At 40.4% G+C, this 18,779-nt stretch overlaps 1 protein-coding gene across 2 annotated transcripts in view; it reads left to right on the top strand.

Annotated features, from left to right (window-relative positions):
- Positions 1-232: 232 nt before the first annotated feature.
- Dpp4 (dipeptidyl-peptidase 4) overlaps positions 233-18,779 on the top strand; it is an 84,472-nt gene continuing 65,925 nt past the window's right edge. The window contains exons 1-2 of one of the 2 annotated variants that reach the window (XM_013029126.1): positions 233-469; positions 976-1,060. In XM_013029126.1, the coding sequence (XP_012884580.1) occupies positions 464-469; positions 976-1,060 (91 nt within the window). In that variant the 5' untranslated portion in view covers positions 233-463. The remainder of the gene's footprint in view (positions 470-975; positions 1,061-18,779) is intronic. The other variant, XM_013029133.1, reaches the window with a different exon arrangement.

The following is an 18,779-nucleotide window of genomic DNA, read 5'->3' as shown; positions in this document are numbered from 1 at the left end:
TACTTTCAGATAAGAGGGGACCACAGTCCCTCTTAACCCTTCCCACCCCCACCCTCACATCCCCAAACTCAGATCCGCAGGTGCCAGCTCCCCTTTCCCCAGCAGGTGCCAGCTCCCCTTGCCCCAGGGCGGCTCATAACCCCTCTCGGGTTGGTCTCTGGAACTTCCTGCACCCTGCGAGCTCCAGATTCTGCCCAGCCCCGCACTCCGCTGGCCTCGCGGGCGCCCCCCGCGGGGATGGCAGTGTCCGGGAGCCCCGGTGCGCCTTCGCCCGCGGCGCCTTTATACTGAGCAGGCTGGGATGCTCACTAATGTTTAACTCGGGGCCGAAACTTGGCGAGCGCGGGGTGAGTCCGCGGCGCCGAGCGGCGGAGCAGGACGTCCGTGTCCGCGGCTCCTCGCGACTTCTGCGGGCCTGCGCTCGGCTCCGGCTCCGAAAGTTCAGTGGGGAACAGCGTCCACAATGAAGGTGAGTACAGCGCGCGCCCCGCACTTCCCCAGCCCCAGGGGTCCGCGGTGGGAGGGCCTATGGACCAAACTGTTCCCAAAGTGCCCACAGTTTCGCGACAGGGGATCGGGAACTAGCTGTCGTCTGAAGTCTCCCCCCACCCTCCTTCGGAGGGCTAGACTAACAGGTGGAGGGACGTCCCCTGGCTCTGGCTCCACTTTCACACTTGTGGGGTTTCTTGCTGAGACTCAGGCACTGAGCCCTAAAGTCACCTCTCCAAGAACCACCCCTGAGACGCAGAGGGGAACTTTCGCTGGGCTTCAGAAGAACTAAAGTGGAGAGGCAGAGACCACAAGGTCAAGGGCGCTCGCCTGGGAGAACTCCAAACCCTTCCAGCCCACCCACTCTCTCAATGCTCCCTCATCTGCCTGCAAGCCCGCTCCTTTTAGAGCAGCCCAGGCCTGACCCTCTGACTCACAGGGACCAAGTGCGCCCCACTAATTGGGCATGATCTAACCTGCTTACAGACACCATGGAAAGTTCTCCTGGGAGTGCTGGGGGCTGCGGCGCTGGTCACTGTCATCACCGTGCCCGTGGTGCTGTTGAACAAAGGTAGTAAGTTTGCAAGATTTCTTAAGGTTTGTGATGGGGTCAGGTGCGGTCTGACCACACCAAGGGGAGCAGGGGTTTTGCTGGGGAGCCAGGGGACAGCTGAGAAGGAGTTTCTGGGCTTCAGATTTAGGCGGTGAGTTTTGAAACTGCTGTCTTCCTATGTACAGCAGATACGTACTTCCTGAAAGTAGGAGAAAGTTTACTTTCATCTTATTAACTTTAACTCAAAAAAGTCAACTTTATTTCTTTCCAAAAAGGTTATAGTTGTAATGTTCAAAGGCAAGAAAGCAATGCTGACAGATCTGAAACATAGCAAGATGAATGTCATAAGGGGAGAGGAAAAACAAGAAATTAAGGCAGCCAAATGTAATTTTGAGAAAATACAACACATGGGCAAACCATTTTTGTTTGTTTTTAATTTTTGTTTTCCTTCGGGCGTGATGAGAACTCATCAGTTGGAGGATCAGGTACAGGGAAGTCACTACTGGATCCCTTTAGTAATATTTGAGCTAAACTAGAAAGCTGGTGTGTGAAAATACACTGAGAGATCTGGATTCTTAATGTTTTAGTGGATTTTCTCATTTAAAATCACCTATAGGTTTTAACATAAAGCACTCAGATAATGGAAGACACACTTGGATACAAACTAGGATACATAGTTTGACTGTCCTCTGGCCCTTCATTGGAACATTTTCGGCTGAGTATTACATATACTCTAAATTAGTCAGCTAACTGAAACATTGTCTCTGGATGGGTTAGTCAACCAGGAAATATACTCAGTGCCTGCATCCTCAAGGGATCTTACCCAGATTTCAGGACAACAATTTAGATTTGGTGTGTAAGGCTATCAAAAACATGTTTGCCCTGCAATTTCATGAGGGGGCAAAGGTGCCAAAAATTAAATAACTGAACAGGATGACTTACTGTCAGTGGCATTCAGTTAAAGAAAACAATAGTTACTACCACTTAGACTACTAAATGGCAGATGCCAGCCCATTTCTACTTGACTCTCCCTTATAAACTGTTAAATTGTAACTTTTTTCACAAAATGGTACTTTCATAAATTTAAACAACCCATAGCAAAACTTTGTGATTTATCTAATCAATAAATATTTACCAGACATATATTATATTCCAGGTAGCTGGAGCAAATACAAAGATCAAATCTTGCACATAGACAGGCCTTTGCTCTCAAAATGTTTGTAGTTCTGCTGGGAATATTCAAACAAACTTGATTTGATACATATGTGTATATGTACACTACAACAAAGTATACAAATGTATATACCCACACCAAAGTAATCTTGACAGCGGAAAACATCCTTGAGGCATTATTGCATCATTGGAAGGTTGTGGGTGAAACTAATAATCACATCTTTCCTTAAGGGAAATTAGAAAGAATGTGGAACTTTGATGGGGCATTTGAGATAGGCAGAGAATGGCCTAGGGCTCTGTCATGGACCTTCTGTGGAAGGTCCAATTAGCTCCAGTTAGCTATAGAGATTTTCTTTTGTTGGGTAGGTATACACACTGGTGAGGTGTTGTCTTGACCATTTCTCTATCAGCATCATTGCCAGAAAGTTCTTCAGAGGAGGCCTTCCTTCTCAGAATACAAGTTAGAGAAGCTTCAGCAGAGGGCCCTGGGCATGAATAGACCCTCTATTGGGAAAATTCAAGGAAGAAGTCTCATAAGAGGGTTCTTTTGCAGAGAAGCTGGATGAGATGAAACATGAATGGTTTTTATGATAAACACTGTATCTTCTATTGTGGGAATCTAAAGGATTCTCTGGGACCTCCTCTCTGGTGTCAGAGAGGAAGATGAGAAGCAGGAGGAGTCAGATTATAACCTGTAGATGTTGTAGAGTTACTAGATAATACTGAGCATGGGGGGAGCCTGTTGGGAATGTATGGGAAGGCCAGAAGAGGAAGCAAAGACAGTGGTTCAGAACAGACACTTATCGTGCAGATCACAATTTGTTGGCCATAAACCAGTGAGAAATCTGAACAATTAAACTTTAGTAACTAGTCCAATGTAAGCAAGTAAAGGAGTTGGCTAAGGAGGCCTCTTGGGCAACTGGATGGAAACGTGGTTTCATGGGGGCTTATTTACATTTAGCATTTCTCTTTCTGGTATTTCTGAATTTTCATGTTTATATGTTTAGATAGAAAAGAAAAGTCATTTTGTTTGAATTCCTGCCTTACTGTAAGATACCACAGAGTGATGAAAGATCATGAGTGCAGTATTTTCACTAAACCAACTATATCATTCCTGGGTTCCTGCACTGTGCTACCATAAGTAATTCTTACAGGAAATTCATAGTCTTCCCTCAAGAGATGCCATCCATATTGCCCATCTACAGTTAACACCAAATAATTATAGGCAAGGAAGAAAGGAAAAGAATGGAGAGAGGGGGAGGAAATATAAAGGGAAGGAGAAAGGGAGTAACAAGAGAAAGAAGAAAGAGGAGGGAGGTTTGATAGAAAAACAAAGACCTAGATTATGTGGAAAACAAGAACAAAACAGCTGAAAGGAACTACAGAGCTCCAGGAAGGAACAAACCCAAGTTTTCCCCCTAGAGGGTACTTTAAGAGAAAATTGTTTCCATATGGAAGTGATGACTTGAGCGAAGCTAGATGCACAAGAACATGAATGGTGAGAAAGGGAGTGGTTTATGTTATCTACTTTTTTAGATTAAAAACTCTTTGAAGTCAAAGGTTAGCATAAAAACTCAGCATTTGTCCAAGAAAAACTTAAAAATTTACCATTTCTTTAAATGTAACAATGGATGGTGTTTTGTTTTATATTTACTTATTATACAGAGATCTTACATATTGAAACATCTCGTTTTGTCAGAGAATCAGCGGTAAAATATATTAAAAATATGTTGTACTCATTAGAAGCTACAGAAATTTTCATGGCCTAATGGCAATAAAACCTTCTGCTTCGATGTTTGTGATCACTACCTCTTTTCATGATATAATATGCTGAGGCTTGAACTATTTGATTGTCAAATAGTTTTATTATTGAATTTTTATAGAATAGAAGTATCTTTCTTCTTTTTTGTTCTTTTCTCTGGTTTAGCAGTAAATTTCCTCAATACCTCTTTTCAGTGCATAGGAAATTGGACTGCTTACCAACCCATCAGAAATAAAAGAAAAATGAGCAGTAAGGACTGCTCACCCAAAAGTGAGGAGACAAGAATAACCTGAGACAGAAAAGATAGCATCTATGAGGTTTGCCTGAGAAAGTCAAGGATCAATTCCCAGCTGAAAAGCATTGAAATAAGGCTGAATGAAAGCTTTGTATATGTCAGATGACAATTTCTAAATAGTGTGCTCTGTAAAAGCTAGAGTTGATTGCAGCTAGATCATTTAACTATTGTCAATCTTTGTGAGTATTTTTGTCATCTCTGATTGGTCTTTTTCAGATCAGCAATTTTGGCTTTTGATTCCCTACCTGTAGCATGTGCCTCACCTTTCTCTCTCTTAAAAATCTTTGCCTGTTTTCCTAAAAAAGATATAAGAGAGACAGAAGGACAGAGACAGACACAGAAAGACAGAGAAAAAAAGAGCAGATTGTTTGCCCAGTAATGGTTAGAGAGATAACATGAAAGGACTGACTGGAACTTATTCAGTGTACTTTCAATTTTATGACTTGAAGTACTAAGGCCCTGGGAGAAGGTGGCTATAAATAATTTCTAGAAGCAGCTTGTTTGTGGGAAATAAGACATGTGAGGATGTAGTAACACACATTCAATGCATATTCACCAAGTACCATGTATTGGGCCAAGAGCTTTTAGTATATTTTTCATTTAATCCTTAAAATAACTCAGAAGATAAATAAAACTTTAAGAAGGAGTTTACGTATCAATCTCTGAATAAGATACCCCAAAGCCTAAAATAACAACAATAAAATTCCTGATCTAAGGATCAGACATTTGGGTATGGCTTAGCTTAGAACTCTGAATCAGGATGTCTCATGATGTTCCACTAAGATGTCCTCTGAAATCTTGGTTGGCTCTGAAAAAATCCTACTCATATGGCAGTTAGCTAGAAATCTCTGTTGCCTCTAACCCCACATGGGCCTTTCCTTAGAATGAAACTGAGTCTCAGCTCTGTGATGTTGGTGGTAAAGCAACTCTGATGCAATCAGAGGGGTTCAGCAAGGGAGCATAAATACCAAGAGAGAGATTATCACTGAACCATCTCCGAAGATAGCTGCCCAAGTAATGCAGGAACTTGCTTAGCTTTCAAATGCAGTGGTAAGAGTCACTCTAGGATAATAGGACTTTGAAGCTGACACTTGGTACTGTGGTCAAATATATAATCAACTGAGTCATGTCTGTATCATTACAACTTCTCATTTATATCACTGTATTATAATTTCAAGACTCTTAATCCCTGTATTGTTATGAGGAAGCGATGAGGCCTCTGTTTCTAGCTAAATTTAGATAAGGCAACAGCTTCCAGGCCAGAACTAACATCCATGCTTTTTATGTGTTGCTTGTTTATTTATTTTAGGCCTGGGGATTTATGGGCCACGCTAACCACAAAATATAATCACAAACCTGTCTTTCCATGCTCTTGAATAGACTGATTAAATAATGGTAGTTTTGCTAGTACATCCAGAATGATTTACCTGCACTAAACTACATTTACTTTGTTTCTGATGGAAGCCATATTATTTTCATAGAACAACACATTTAAGAACAACACACACATTACATTCAATTTTTGTACTTGAAGAATCTCAAGCATAGGCTTGTAAGTAAGTGTTGGATCTTGGAAAACTTTTGACTACTAGCCTTCTCTGAGCTTCTTAGTTCCCATGAATAACAGATTCAAATAAATGCTTTGCTAGTAGTTTTTTGTTGTTGTTGTTGTTGTTGTGGTTAATGTTTCATCATTGCTTTACAGCTAGAATCTAACCCTTTCATTCTTGTAAATATTTTCACCTTTATTCTTCAGAGCTCTATTATGACCTTCTGAAGGAGTATGCCTGTCAATTTGAGAATAAACTGAAACCACAAAATTAGCACTTCTGAGATAACTGTTTTATTGGTTATTGAGTATTGTATTTTCTCTTTTCCATTATACTTCAAAGGTATAACTTTAGCCAGGTGCTAGTGGCTCATGCCTGTGATCCTAGCTATTCAGGAGGCTGAGATCTGAGGATCATGGCTCAAAGCCAGCCGGAGCAGGAAAATCCATGAAACTCTTATCTCCAATTAACCACCAGAAAACCAGAAGTGGTTCTGTGGCTCAAGTGGTAGAACATAGCCTTGAGCTGAAGAGCTGAGGGGCAGCACCCAGGCCCAGAGTTCCAGCCCCACAACACACACACACACACACACACACACACACACACAGAGTATAATTTAGCATTTAAGATCCAAGAAGAAGGAATTAAAGAAGAACCAAAGTCAATGGGGATCTTGCTTCTGGCATTCTGGGAGTTATGATTAGGATGGATAACAGGAAAAGGGAATAAGAAGGGCAAAGTATCAAGAGGGGACTGTCATCCATCTCTTCCTTCAGTAGGGATCCAACCTACTTAAGGACCATGACTTTAATTTTGTTATATTTTATTTCTTTTTTGTTATATTTCTTTATTTTTTATGCCATGCAGATTTTTTTTTCAGTATGATACTTAAAACCTTTTTAGGGCTTTTTGTTCTAGAGTATTTGCCAGCTCAGCACCACTCTGTGATTGCTTACTATGTGTCAGGTATAAGGAATATGGCCCTGACCAGTGTCTGTAAGGATGTGAGGAGACTGCTTTCCTTTAGACTGAAGTAATTTCAGACAGTGACTACATTACAATGAAAGCAGAGTAGAAGAGCTGAGATACATAAAACAGAGTTCCTCTTTCATCACAAGTCTAATTTTGAGCACAGGGATGGGGAGTGTGAGGGGGGTGTGGGGGTTGTTTCAGCAGGAGCATGGCTTGTTCTTACTTACATTTCAAAATACAACTCTTGACCCCTGTATAGTTAATAGTTTTGGTGAAGAGGGGTTTTCCAAGTAGGAGATGATGGTAACCTGGACCAAGGAAGTAATAACAGAGGCAGAAATTTTTTAATGAATTGTATTTTGAAGGTAAGACCATGCACATGGGTATGAAGAGGGAAGTCAAGGAAGATTCCTTGAACACTTGGTTAGTTATAAAGGGGAGAAATTTCTCTCCTCTGGACCTGGACTCTTGTTGCAGCAATTGCAGGTCTGAAGAGGTTTCTTAGGCTTAATCTCCTTATCTGACCTACAAAATCAACCCTCCCCTTTCCAAGGTCAGGCCTAGGGGACCTTCTGTATTACATTCATGCAGCACAGATTTGTCAACAGAAGGCCAATCTCCAATTCACCGAGTATTTATTGAGCACTTTTTTTGGGGGGTCCGGTTGTGGGGCCTGAGCACTGTCCCTCAGCTCTTCAACTCAAGGCTAGCACTCTACCACTTGAGCCATAGCACCACTTCTGGCTTTTTTATTTTTTCGGCTTATGTGGTGCTGAGGATTCGAACCCAGGGCCTCATGCATGCAAGGCAAGCACTCTACCACTGAGCCACCTTCCCAGCCCTTATTGAGCACTTTTTAAATGCTGGGCACTTTGATTGTCCCTAGGTATATACAAATGATAGACCTGGGCCTTACCCTCTAATGATTCACAATATTAAAGAAATGTAAACATTAACTATCATCAGAAGAGCTGAATGCCTTACTGGTAAATGATCAAAGTGCTATGAAAGCAGAAAGCATATGACAAGTACTGTCCAGGAAAAGATAGTATGGAACAGGTCAGGCATAAAGGATTAATGATTAATGTGCTTGGATATAATCCTTCCAATCTTTCTCAGCCATCAGACTGGCTCCTGGGTATGCAATTCACAGATAGGTTTAATTCTCAACCATTTACAGGCCTCAGATTATTTGGCCTGATGATTATGTCAAACAGGATATAGGTTGCAAGTAGCAGAAGTTGTTTCAACTGACAGGGTTTTGTGATTGCTTTGTTATTAGCACTTAACAAAACTGCAAATGCAGAAGTAAGGCACATTTTATATTTGTTCATATAGTCACCCAACCACAGGGCAAAGTCCTCAGAGATTTCCATCTTTTGGATCTGCCATCCTCTGTACCACCAGTTCTCATGTGTCCTATCATGGTTGCGTTTAGCTGCAATAGCTCAGCATAACCACTGATTCACACAGCAATGCTGTTCCCCCTTGGTGGGGGAAACATTTCTAAAAGTCCCCTGATCTGAAGTAGACTTCCCTACAGGTCTTGTTGGTTACACTCATGACCCTTGTCATTTCTGAATTAGTCATCAGTAAGGGAAATAGGTCGTCATGATTTGAATATCCCAATCTAGAACAAAAGAAGAGCCTCTTTAGCTTATGGAAGGAGTAGGGGAAGCACCTAAGTCAAACTGAGAATTTTGAAAGACAGGAAGGAAGGAGGCCTGCAGGTATAACATACATTTTGCCCTTGCTCTCTCTCTTTGTTACCGTAGGAAGATTTAATTTTCAAGCAAAAGTGGACAGGCATCAAGCTAGTGTTGGTCTCTGGGTAATCACATGTTACTCCTAGATCTTTCTTTTCTCACTTTCCAAATTACCTATATTTATTACAAAGAAACATATTTTGATGTCTCTTTTTTTTATTTCAAGGACATTTTGATCCCAGCATTTGCTTTCTCTTGGCATTCAACATGATCAACAGCAGGGAAGAACTGAATTTAAGATACAAATCTGAGGCAGTGGAGGAGGTCAGAAACGTGAGGAAAAGTATTCTCAATTTTCTCATTAGAGACACATAAACTATTGTATTTTGTCCAATTTATGATGAGAAAAAGTAATCAACAATCTCAAAATAAAGTGGACAAAGGGTTTATAAAGTTCTGAAAACGTTAACTCGGAAAAGTAAGACTTGAAATAATTAGTGGTTATAAACATGAAATAAACAAGCAAAAACAAACAAAATAACCTCAGAGTATCTAGAGGCTATAATTTTATTTTCATGGACAGAAGTAGCTAATTGATGGCTCAGAATTTTGCTGTGTGGTAATGACTTCACTTCCATGTAATTGTTTGTTTGGCTGTATTGCCAAAACAGTACATTTTTCCTTCCACTCACATGCTCACTCTCCTGATGGACAATTCCATATATCCTCTTTCTTCAAGCCTCCATCATTCCTTCTCCATGTTCATCCTCAGCCCACGACCTTGCTTCCAGTTTGAATAAGAACGTGGAAATCACTTGTGGCATACTGACGTATGCCTCTAATCCCAACTGGACTAGAGTCAGAAGTAGGAATTTTGCCAGCCAATGCCATCCCCAGACAAAAAGCACGTCTCCATCTGAAAAAATAAGCCAAACATGCAAGTCTCTAGTGGTAGAACCAGTACAATCCCTGAGTTCAAAGCCTAAGCTATACCCCAAAAAAGGAAAAAAAGAGAAAAGAGAGAAAACGAAACAAAAGAGAAAAGGATGAAAGAAAGGAAAGCAAGACCATTTGGCAAGAACTTCTTTCACCCCAATCTATGCATTCATTGTGTCTGCCACCATTCTTTTTATTTTTGTCAGTTCTAGGGCTTGAACTTTGGGCCTGGGTGCTGTTCCTCAGCTCTTCTGCTCAAGGCTAGCATTCTACCACTTGAGCCACAGTGCCACTTCCAATTTTCTGGTGGTTTATTGAAGATGCGAGTCTCATGGACTTTCCTACCTGGTCTGGCTTTGAACCATGAGGTCTCAGCCTCCTGAGTAGCTAGGATTACAAGTATGAGCCACTGGCTCCCAGCTTCTGCCCCCATTCTTAAAAAAATAAAGAAATGAAAGCTGTTTTCTTTCATTTATTAATTTTACATCATACCTCTGCCAACTTCCCACATATTACCATATGCAACACCTCTCTTTTTTCTCTTATAAGCCCTCTGGAATATCTTATCCCACTGCACCATAAAAAACTGATATGCTTCTGTCAGGTTCTCTGGTCTCTATAATGGCAAATCCAGAACTCACTTCTCATTCCATCTTGCATGTCTGTCATCTGTCTTCTCTACCTCCCTTCTGGGTCTCTACTTCTTTTAATTTCCTTCTACCTTCTAAGAATTTTCTATGTTTCTGACTTGTTTTATTTTCTAATGCTGGCATCACAGTTTGAACGCAGGCCTCTAGCTTGCTGTCAGCAATCTGGGTGCCAAGCATTATGTTCCTAACTTTTAACCGTGGTCTACTCCAAGGACTCACCCGAAAGGCCTCTTAGCTCTATATACTATCTATATGCTATCATTAACTCTTATGACCTAAAATATCATGTGCAACCTGTCACCTTCCTGTATCACCTGTAAAATTGCATCTTCAAAACAAACTCTGGCATAGATGCGTATATACAACTGCCTGTGTATTTATTCTATATGTTTGTGGGATGCTGGCCTCTCATAATGATAACCCCACAATGTCTTTGTCTCCCCCAAAGAGATACTCCATCACAATATATCTAGTCTGAATAAATAGTACTTCTAGTTTTGTATTTGTTACACCAGTATCCTGTGGTTCTTCTCAACTCCTGACTTTATCTGTGACATTCAACAGGATGGCAGTTCTATCACCTCTGTCTTCATCTGCTTTCAGAGATGGCACAGACCTTGTCACCTCCCCTGCTAACACAGTGGCCCAAGAAACCATCACCTTTCCCTTGTATCAGTGCAATCAATTCCCCATCAATTTGCTTACCTCCCCCAAATGTATTTTCCACACAGCCACCAAGGTGCTTGTGGTAGGCAGAATTCTTAGATGGTTCCTAAGATTTTCTCCTTGAACTCCTCCCTCATGCACTAATTTATGATGAGATTTATGGGAATTTCTTGTGTGGTTATATATTGACACACTTGTGATATGGCACAATCAATTGTTATAAAAAGAGATTATCTGCTTGGACCTTAGGGCTACCATTCAAAGCAAGTCATGTGTGTTGGTCACAGAATGCAACCCGCCATCCCAGCAGACCTGTGGAGGATTTGATGTGCTGTTTCTGATTTGGGAGGTAGAGGGGCCATGCGGCAGGGAATTTGGGTGGTCACCCCTAAGGGGGTAGAGCAGCCTAGGCCACAGTCTGAGCAAAGGAGATTTAGAATGACCTCAGTGAGCTGAATCCAGCCAAGCCAATTCATGCCCTTTGTTTCAGAACAGTGCCTTATCATCTCTCTGGAGTGAAGATCAGAGCTTTGACAAGCCATGAAGCCTCCCCACACCCTGCCACTTGTAGGAGCTCCTTTCCCGCTTTCTTCCTTTGTCACTCGTCCCATTCAATCATTTTAGTGGTTTCTCTTCTTGGGAACTGGGTATGGCTCATTTCTTGCCCTCCTCAGACCCCAGCTCAAGTCCTGTCCTGTTCATGAGGCCTTCCAAACTATCCCATTGGAAGCAACAACATTCCGACAGTCACTCCTCTTCCTTTGCCTGCTTTATATTTTTCAGTAGCACTTACTACAACCCAACATGTGCTATTACTTAATTTTGTTCATGAGGGCAAGACCTTTTTTTTTTTTGGTAATGTATTGGTAATGCTTGTATCTTTAGCATCTATAACACTGACCATTACAGCGGTTGCTAAAGAATGTTCAGCAGATTAAAGAAATTATCTTAATTGTTCACGCAAGAGAAATCGTTTTGATGAACACTTTTCCATGTTGTAGTGATTCTGATTTAAATATTGAAAATACAGGGAACCATTTAGTGCAGGATCGTATGTACATAGTATGTCTAAAGTGTAATACTAGTTATTGCTTGACAAAAGTGTAATACAGTTATCGTCTTGGGTTACATTTTGGTTAACAAAAGACTTCAAGGTACTTAAATAATGATATAAAATCTCTTGATCAATTGGCAAGATATGTGGTATAGGAAATATGCATAAAAGAAGATGAGAGAGAAGAAGTAGGTATTGTCTACAGAATAAGGGATAGATCAAGAGTTATGAGGACAGAGGATAAGAATGTGAAGGCCACATGTATGGGCTGTATACCTGAGACATTTCTTGACAAAACAAGAGAAATGAGATGTAGCAAGGAGGCAGAAAGGTCAGGGTGAATCCAGTTTTTAAGATAGGCAAGTCCTCTGAATGCTTATGGAAGAAGCAGAAGGCAAAAGTAAGCAGTAAAAAGAAACTGAAGATGCTTGAAAGGGAAAAGATACAAAGACAAGCAAGTGCTTTGGGAATCAAGAAACTAAATGTGTAAGGCAGAGAATAGGGAAAAGAAGCCCTGTAGCCCTCCAAGCCCTAAAGAGAAACATTGACCACAGAGACAATGAGTATGGTAGAAAATAAGCCCTTTATGGTTGGCTTTTGTTGTAAGAAAGAATTACTGATTCTTTTGTTGGATAAATTTATACTCTTTTCAAAATGCAAACTTCTGGGCCTGCATTGTTTAGCATTCTCTAAAAGTGTTTAAAATCCAGAAAAACATGAATAAAAAAAGGAAGAAAAGAAATCTGTCTTGAAGATCACCTCACTATTTTCTGAAGAGTTTGGGGAACAGATGATGAAAATTATTGGATCTACCATGGAAGAGATTTTAGTTATAGCAAATTCCTTCCCAGAAAGTCACAGAGTTGCCATCCTGATACAGTGTAGAGGGAAAATAATAAGGTTTGTAAGAAAGCTGGGACCCTTTTGACTTTAGATCAGTAGGCTAAATTGCGTTTCGACAGTCTGCCTATTTAAATTAGCTACAGATACTCAATTCACACTTCCATGAGTCCTGTTTGTCTCCACTAATTCACAAAAATGGCCAGCACAACATTTGCCATGTGCAATTACTCTTCCAAATACTGAGAGGTTTGGAAACCTGGTTATAACACAGACCTTTGAGCCATGTTGCCTATTTTGGAGCATACTAACCATAAGACTTTGGCATGCCTGGTCTGTGTCTGGGTCTCCTTATATCCAAAAAGGATGAGAATAAGAATAAATGAATTAGTAAAAACATGTAAGAATAGCTCAACATATTAAGAGAAGTACATAAAATGTACACATATTTTTCTTTATATGTTTTTCTAAATGATTTTTACACTTAGTGCCAAAAGCAAGTGGTATAATATTACTTGCTTCTCATTCCTGTAAGATTTATCTGACAATTATTGGAAGAGGGGCAATTTTGTACTCTGTGGGGCCTCATTTCAACCATAATTATGGTGGAATATACTGTCAACTCTGGTACAAGGGAAACACAGGTAGAAGATGTTCAGGATCATGATCCATTGTTGCATAAAAACAAAAACATGAGACCCAGACTGAGTGATTACTAAAGCAAAAAGGATTGGAAATGTGGCCCAAGTTACCTATCAATCATGAAGCCCTAAACTCAAATCCCTCCACTTTGGTAAATCAAGGAGGATTTTTTTTAATCCAATGATATGACAAATATTAGTCACAAAGAGTAACCTTGTTGATTATGCTTATAAATCTTTCTAGAAAGTTCTTTAGAGCTTTAAAGCTTCCTTAAATGCCAATGTTTTCTCATTGGTTTTCTTTTGAACATTGCTTGCATATAACACCCTCCACTGGTGTCTCCTCAGCTATTCTAAGTCCTGAGCTAAAATGGAAGCTAATTTGTGTTTGTGGTTCTATACACTGAAGAAGTTTCCATCTTGTAACTGTTTGTCACCATTTCTGATTCTACTGGTCCATTGAATAGTCAACCAAGTGTGGCATAAACATCCTGTGAATATTAGTTTTGAGCCTTTATTGTTATGTCTTGCTTATTCCCAGGGGGGTCCTATCAAAGGGAGAGAGAGTGACTACAGTCAGAGAAAACAAAACAAAACAAAGCAAAACAACTCAGCTTTCATTTCCAAAAAGAATAAAGCAGGGTTTCCGCCTACTGTAGTGCTGGCTTCCTGTGTGTGGAGCCTCCTGAGCTGTCAAGGCTGTTGATCAGACTCCGCTCAGTCAGTCCCTGCAGCTTTACCAATGGTGCAGAAACTGTTTCATCTTGACCTGAATATGGAGAGATACAAACTTTTTGCCAGTCTGCACTTTGCTCTTCTACAGGTTCAGGGTTTTACTGTTACAGGTCTTTCAGAGTTTCAGCATCAACATCTGTCTTTCAAACAAACCTTGAGAATAGATTTTTTAAATTATGTTCTTCATAATTTTGAGGAATGTGCAAATGGGTCATCCAACTACAGCCTCCTGCTTTTGTAAATAAAGTTTTATGAAAACACAATGTTGCTCATTGATTTGCAGGTTGATGAATTTCAAGCCCCAAGGGCTCACTTAAGTAGCTGGGACTAAAACCAGAGACCAGGTACCCCACAAAGCCTAAAACAGTCACCATGCAGCTACTTAAGAAAATGTGTGTCAACCCCAGATCTGAATGTTGCACTCTAACACTGATAGAGGTCTTGTTTATGATTAGATGAGAAAGATCTTATATTACTTAGGATAGCATGGGGAATATAGAAATTAAGTGTTATAGCAGGGGAATTTAATACAAAAATTGATTGCAGATAACCAAACAAAAAAAGATAACTCAGAATCAGTATCTGCAAGAAGAACCTATGTCTTAGAGTCGGAAACAAAAAAAAAAAACAAAAAACAGATGATCTGGGCTCAGAACTCTAGGGTGTGAAATGCACCCAACAGCTTCTGGTTTTGCTGAGAAGCAAGGTGAAACAGGTTAAATGGATATTACAAAAGAAACTGGAGGCTTGGCAGGTGCTATGTTGGGCACATGATGGCTGGATCAGCAAGGAAAAGGAAGAAAGCCCCTTCTCCTCTCCTACTGGTGTCTGATCGCTCTTAATTTTTCCCTATTGGCAGAAGCTAACAGGAATCCTGTAGACACAAGGTCTTGGGAACACAGCCATAAATCTCTTCTCAGTACTAGTGAGCAAAGAAGGGAATGTTTGGAGCTGAAAGAAAATACATAAGAGACTGGCACAGCCTTAGAGAAGTGGGTAACCCTAATGGAGGCTATTGGCAGACTGTAACTCAAGGCTTCTATCTGTGCTCTATCTTGAGCCATCTGGCAAAACCCATTGCTCTTCCTACACCCAACCACTTTGAACTCTCAAACTTGAACTTGAAACTCTTTGTTCTTGTTTTGGGATTGTCTGCCTTTTATCCTTTCATTAACAACTCCTTGAGTGCCTGTTATGTGCTAGGTACTATCCCAGGTGATAGTATTATGATAATAAATAAAATGAAGCAAAATAAAACCAATGACCTCACCGGAGCTTACCTCTAATAAAAGGCAACAGACGGTTGGCAAGATGATATGTAAATTATATGATATGTTAGATTGTATTACTGCTAGGGGAAGAAAAGCCTGGAGCAGAGTTTACTGCTGGGAAAGTTTCCTGTGGGAGAGCAACCTATGGCATCAGCCATCAGAAGGAATACAACACTTAAATAAAACCTGTATTGTAGTCTGAGGCTGGCATCAGGCAGAAATACAAGACCTTATCTGAAAAATAACTAATGCAAAAAAGATGAAGACATGGATGAAGTGGTACAGCACCTGCCTAGAAAACAAGAGGCCTTGAATTCAAACCCCAGTACTGACATAAGTATAATAATAATACTAATAAAAATAATATCTGAAGGTGATGGAGCAAGTGCTGGGCTTTTATGGAGAGAAGAGCATTTCAGGCAGAAGGTATAGCAAACACAGTGTAACTGGCAGAAGAGACCCTGCTGTGGCTGATGATCAGGTTGGAGGCTCATCCAAGCAAATGGAATAATAACAGAGTAGATAGAGGTGAGGTGATAGCCATGCCTGACTGCACAATGAAGGATTCTGCTTTTCCTAGGAAATGTATATTGTGTCATTTGGTTGGCTAGTCATTTGGGATGCTCTTCTGAAATACAATAATCACACTTCTATTTTTTTTTCTTTTTGAGGATGCTAAGGATCAAACCTTGTGCATGCTAAGCAAGTACTACACCATTTAGCTACCCTTTGCAGCACAATGATCATATTCCTACAAAAGTTGGAATATCTACTATTCTGATCCTATAGTAGATGTCTAGCAATCTACTAGCTCTAGGTTAATGGTGGCACATTTCTCAGATATCTTTGTTGTACCTAGGACGTTTTATTAAGAAGGTAAGCCTACAGCTTGAGATTATTTTCTAATGCCTCTTTTGTATAGTAATTAGAGAAATATCATTCATTAAAGTCCTTTAATTCCATTATGTTCAAGATTTTCCTTCATTCTATAATGTGCCTTGCTATATGAGTGCTGCACTGGTTAGAGACATATTGGAGGAAGGAAGTGAGGTTCATTAGCACTTAGTAAATGATTGCAATGTAATGGTTTCATAACAACTTATTAGGATCAAAGCGAAACTTAATTGACTATTACTTTATTGAATTTAAAAACTTAATCTCAAAGCTGGGTGCCAATGGCTCATGCCTGTAATCCTAGCTACTCAGGAGGCTGGAGGCTGAGATCTGAGGATCATGGTTCAAAGCCAGCCTGGGCAGGAAAATCCATGAAACTCTTTTTTGTGTGTGTGAAAATACTGTACAGAGGGGTTACAATTACATGGGCAAGATAATGAGTACATTTCCTATCAAGCATTGTAGCCTCCTCCTTTGTTTCCCCTTCCCCTGCCCCCCCATCCCCCCACCCCCGCACCAAAGTTGTAAAGTTGGTTTTCGACATAACGACTTGTACATCTCATTGTTGCAATGGGTCCACCTGTATCCCTATGTATTCAAATGTTTTTTTTTCTCTCATGCGATTGTTTCTAACACATTTATAAGATTATTTCTTCGTTGCTTTGTATGTCCCTCCCCCACAGTATAACCCCTGCTTTCACTGTATTTCATGTTGGTATAATTTGTGGAGGGGAAGGGGAAAAACAAATCGTCCATGAAACTCTTATCTTCAGTAAACCACCAGAAAACCAGAAGTGGCGCTGTAGCTCAAGTGGTAGAGCGCTAACCTTGAGCTGAAGAGCTGAGTGACAGTGCTCAGGCCCAGAGTTCAAGCCCCATGACAGACAAAAAACAAAAAACAAAAAACCAACAACCTTAATCTCAGCACCAATGCTAAGTGCTCTTGTCTTCCTAGCACATAACTGAAACAAAGAAACAATATGTACTGTAACATATCTTCAAGGATGTTAAATTCTAAGTCTTGATCTAAGCATATTGCATACATTATCTGATTTAATCATTGCAAATCCCTACGGGCTTAATAATGCTGTTCTTTTCATTTCTACAGAAGACTTTAAATGTTTGTCTTGGATTGTTTGTGCTACTATGACAAAATATCATAGCCTAGGTAGTTAACAAACAGCAGAAGTTTGTTAGAGATTGATAAATCCCATTTTAAGGCTCCAGTGTTCTGTCTGCTGAGTGGTCTTTGAGAAGTGATTAAGTCACAAGAGCTCCACCATTGTAGATGGATTAGCACTTTAGAAAAGGCCTGGAATGACTAATGGGTCCTTCTATCATTCTGTTTTTCACAACATAATTCTCTTCAGCTGCAAACCTATAAAATCAAGCGAGCTATATGCTTCCTACATACAATGGTGAGACATGAATAGGCTAGGAATTCCTATTTCAAAATGGAGAACTAGGCATGAAAGACAGAATGGCAGTTCCCAGATGAGTACCAAATCCAACACTGAAAACAATTATTACAGCTTGAGAATACTTTGATTCATCCTTCACCCCTTAGACACACCGAGCAAGATACAATTGCCCCTCTCCTATGATTTTGCTAACCACAGACCATGAAGCAGTTCTCATGGGTTGGACTCTTGTACCTATGAATTTCCCAGGATGATATAAAATGCTAGTGGTTTTGAGGTCTCATGGACAGGTACCTCTACCCACACATACACACTGCTTCATTAAGCATTTCCCTGGTGTGCCATTCTGTGATGGCCCAATCCCTGAGTCAGTTCTATGACTTTCTGATCCATCCTTTGACGTCTAGATAGAATTTGCCAAGCTTACCTGTCAAGGCGGCACTACCTGGATACCACCAAGAGTTATGGCTTGTTCCTTCCAAAATGGCCATCTGAGTCACACCTAGGCCTGCTTGAGCCATACAGGGGGGAGTTGAAGATCACTATACCAGGATGTGGGCACAGAAACTACACCAACTCGGGTCAGCAAATGCAGAGGTCATGTGGATATACAAAGTCCATCCTTGATATAGTTTCATCCTCCAGGCCTCTGTGGGAAGGACAGCACCAACAACCTCAGAAATGCATTCGGGGGTCATTCTTCTATTCATTCAATGAATGGTTTGAATGTTTCCTCAGAAGTTTAACCCTTAGTGCAGCAGTGTTAGAGATAGGCCTATGGGAGATGCTCAGGTGATGAGGTCCTCATCCTCCTAAGTGGATTAATGTTACTGAAACACTGGGTTTGTGATAGAGGCAAGTGTGGTGCCCTGTGATCTTATCCTAGGTACTTGCATGTGGTGTCTTCTGTTATATTATTAACCAACAAGAAGGCTCTTTCAAGATGTGGCTTATTGATCTTGAACTTTTCAACCTCCAGAACCAAACACAAAATAAACTTTTATGGCTAATCAATAGAATAGGAAGAATAGTATATGGCTTCATACTGTATATGAATCTCCTTATCAAACAATTTCTTGGCCACATCTTTGGTATTTTATCCAATTATTCTTTTGTCATCTTTCTAATAAAACTTAACTGTCATCTTTCCCAAAGTGTAAGTCTGCCTCCC

This window comes from Dipodomys ordii, unplaced genomic scaffold, assembly GCF_000151885.1.
Source record: "Dipodomys ordii isolate 6190 unplaced genomic scaffold, Dord_2.0 Scaffold5, whole genome shotgun sequence".
In the NCBI taxonomy this organism is placed as follows: domain Eukaryota; kingdom Metazoa; phylum Chordata; class Mammalia; order Rodentia; family Heteromyidae; genus Dipodomys; species Dipodomys ordii.
Note: the sequence above shows the minus strand (reverse complement) of the source record. Positions and strands in the feature narration are given on the sequence as shown.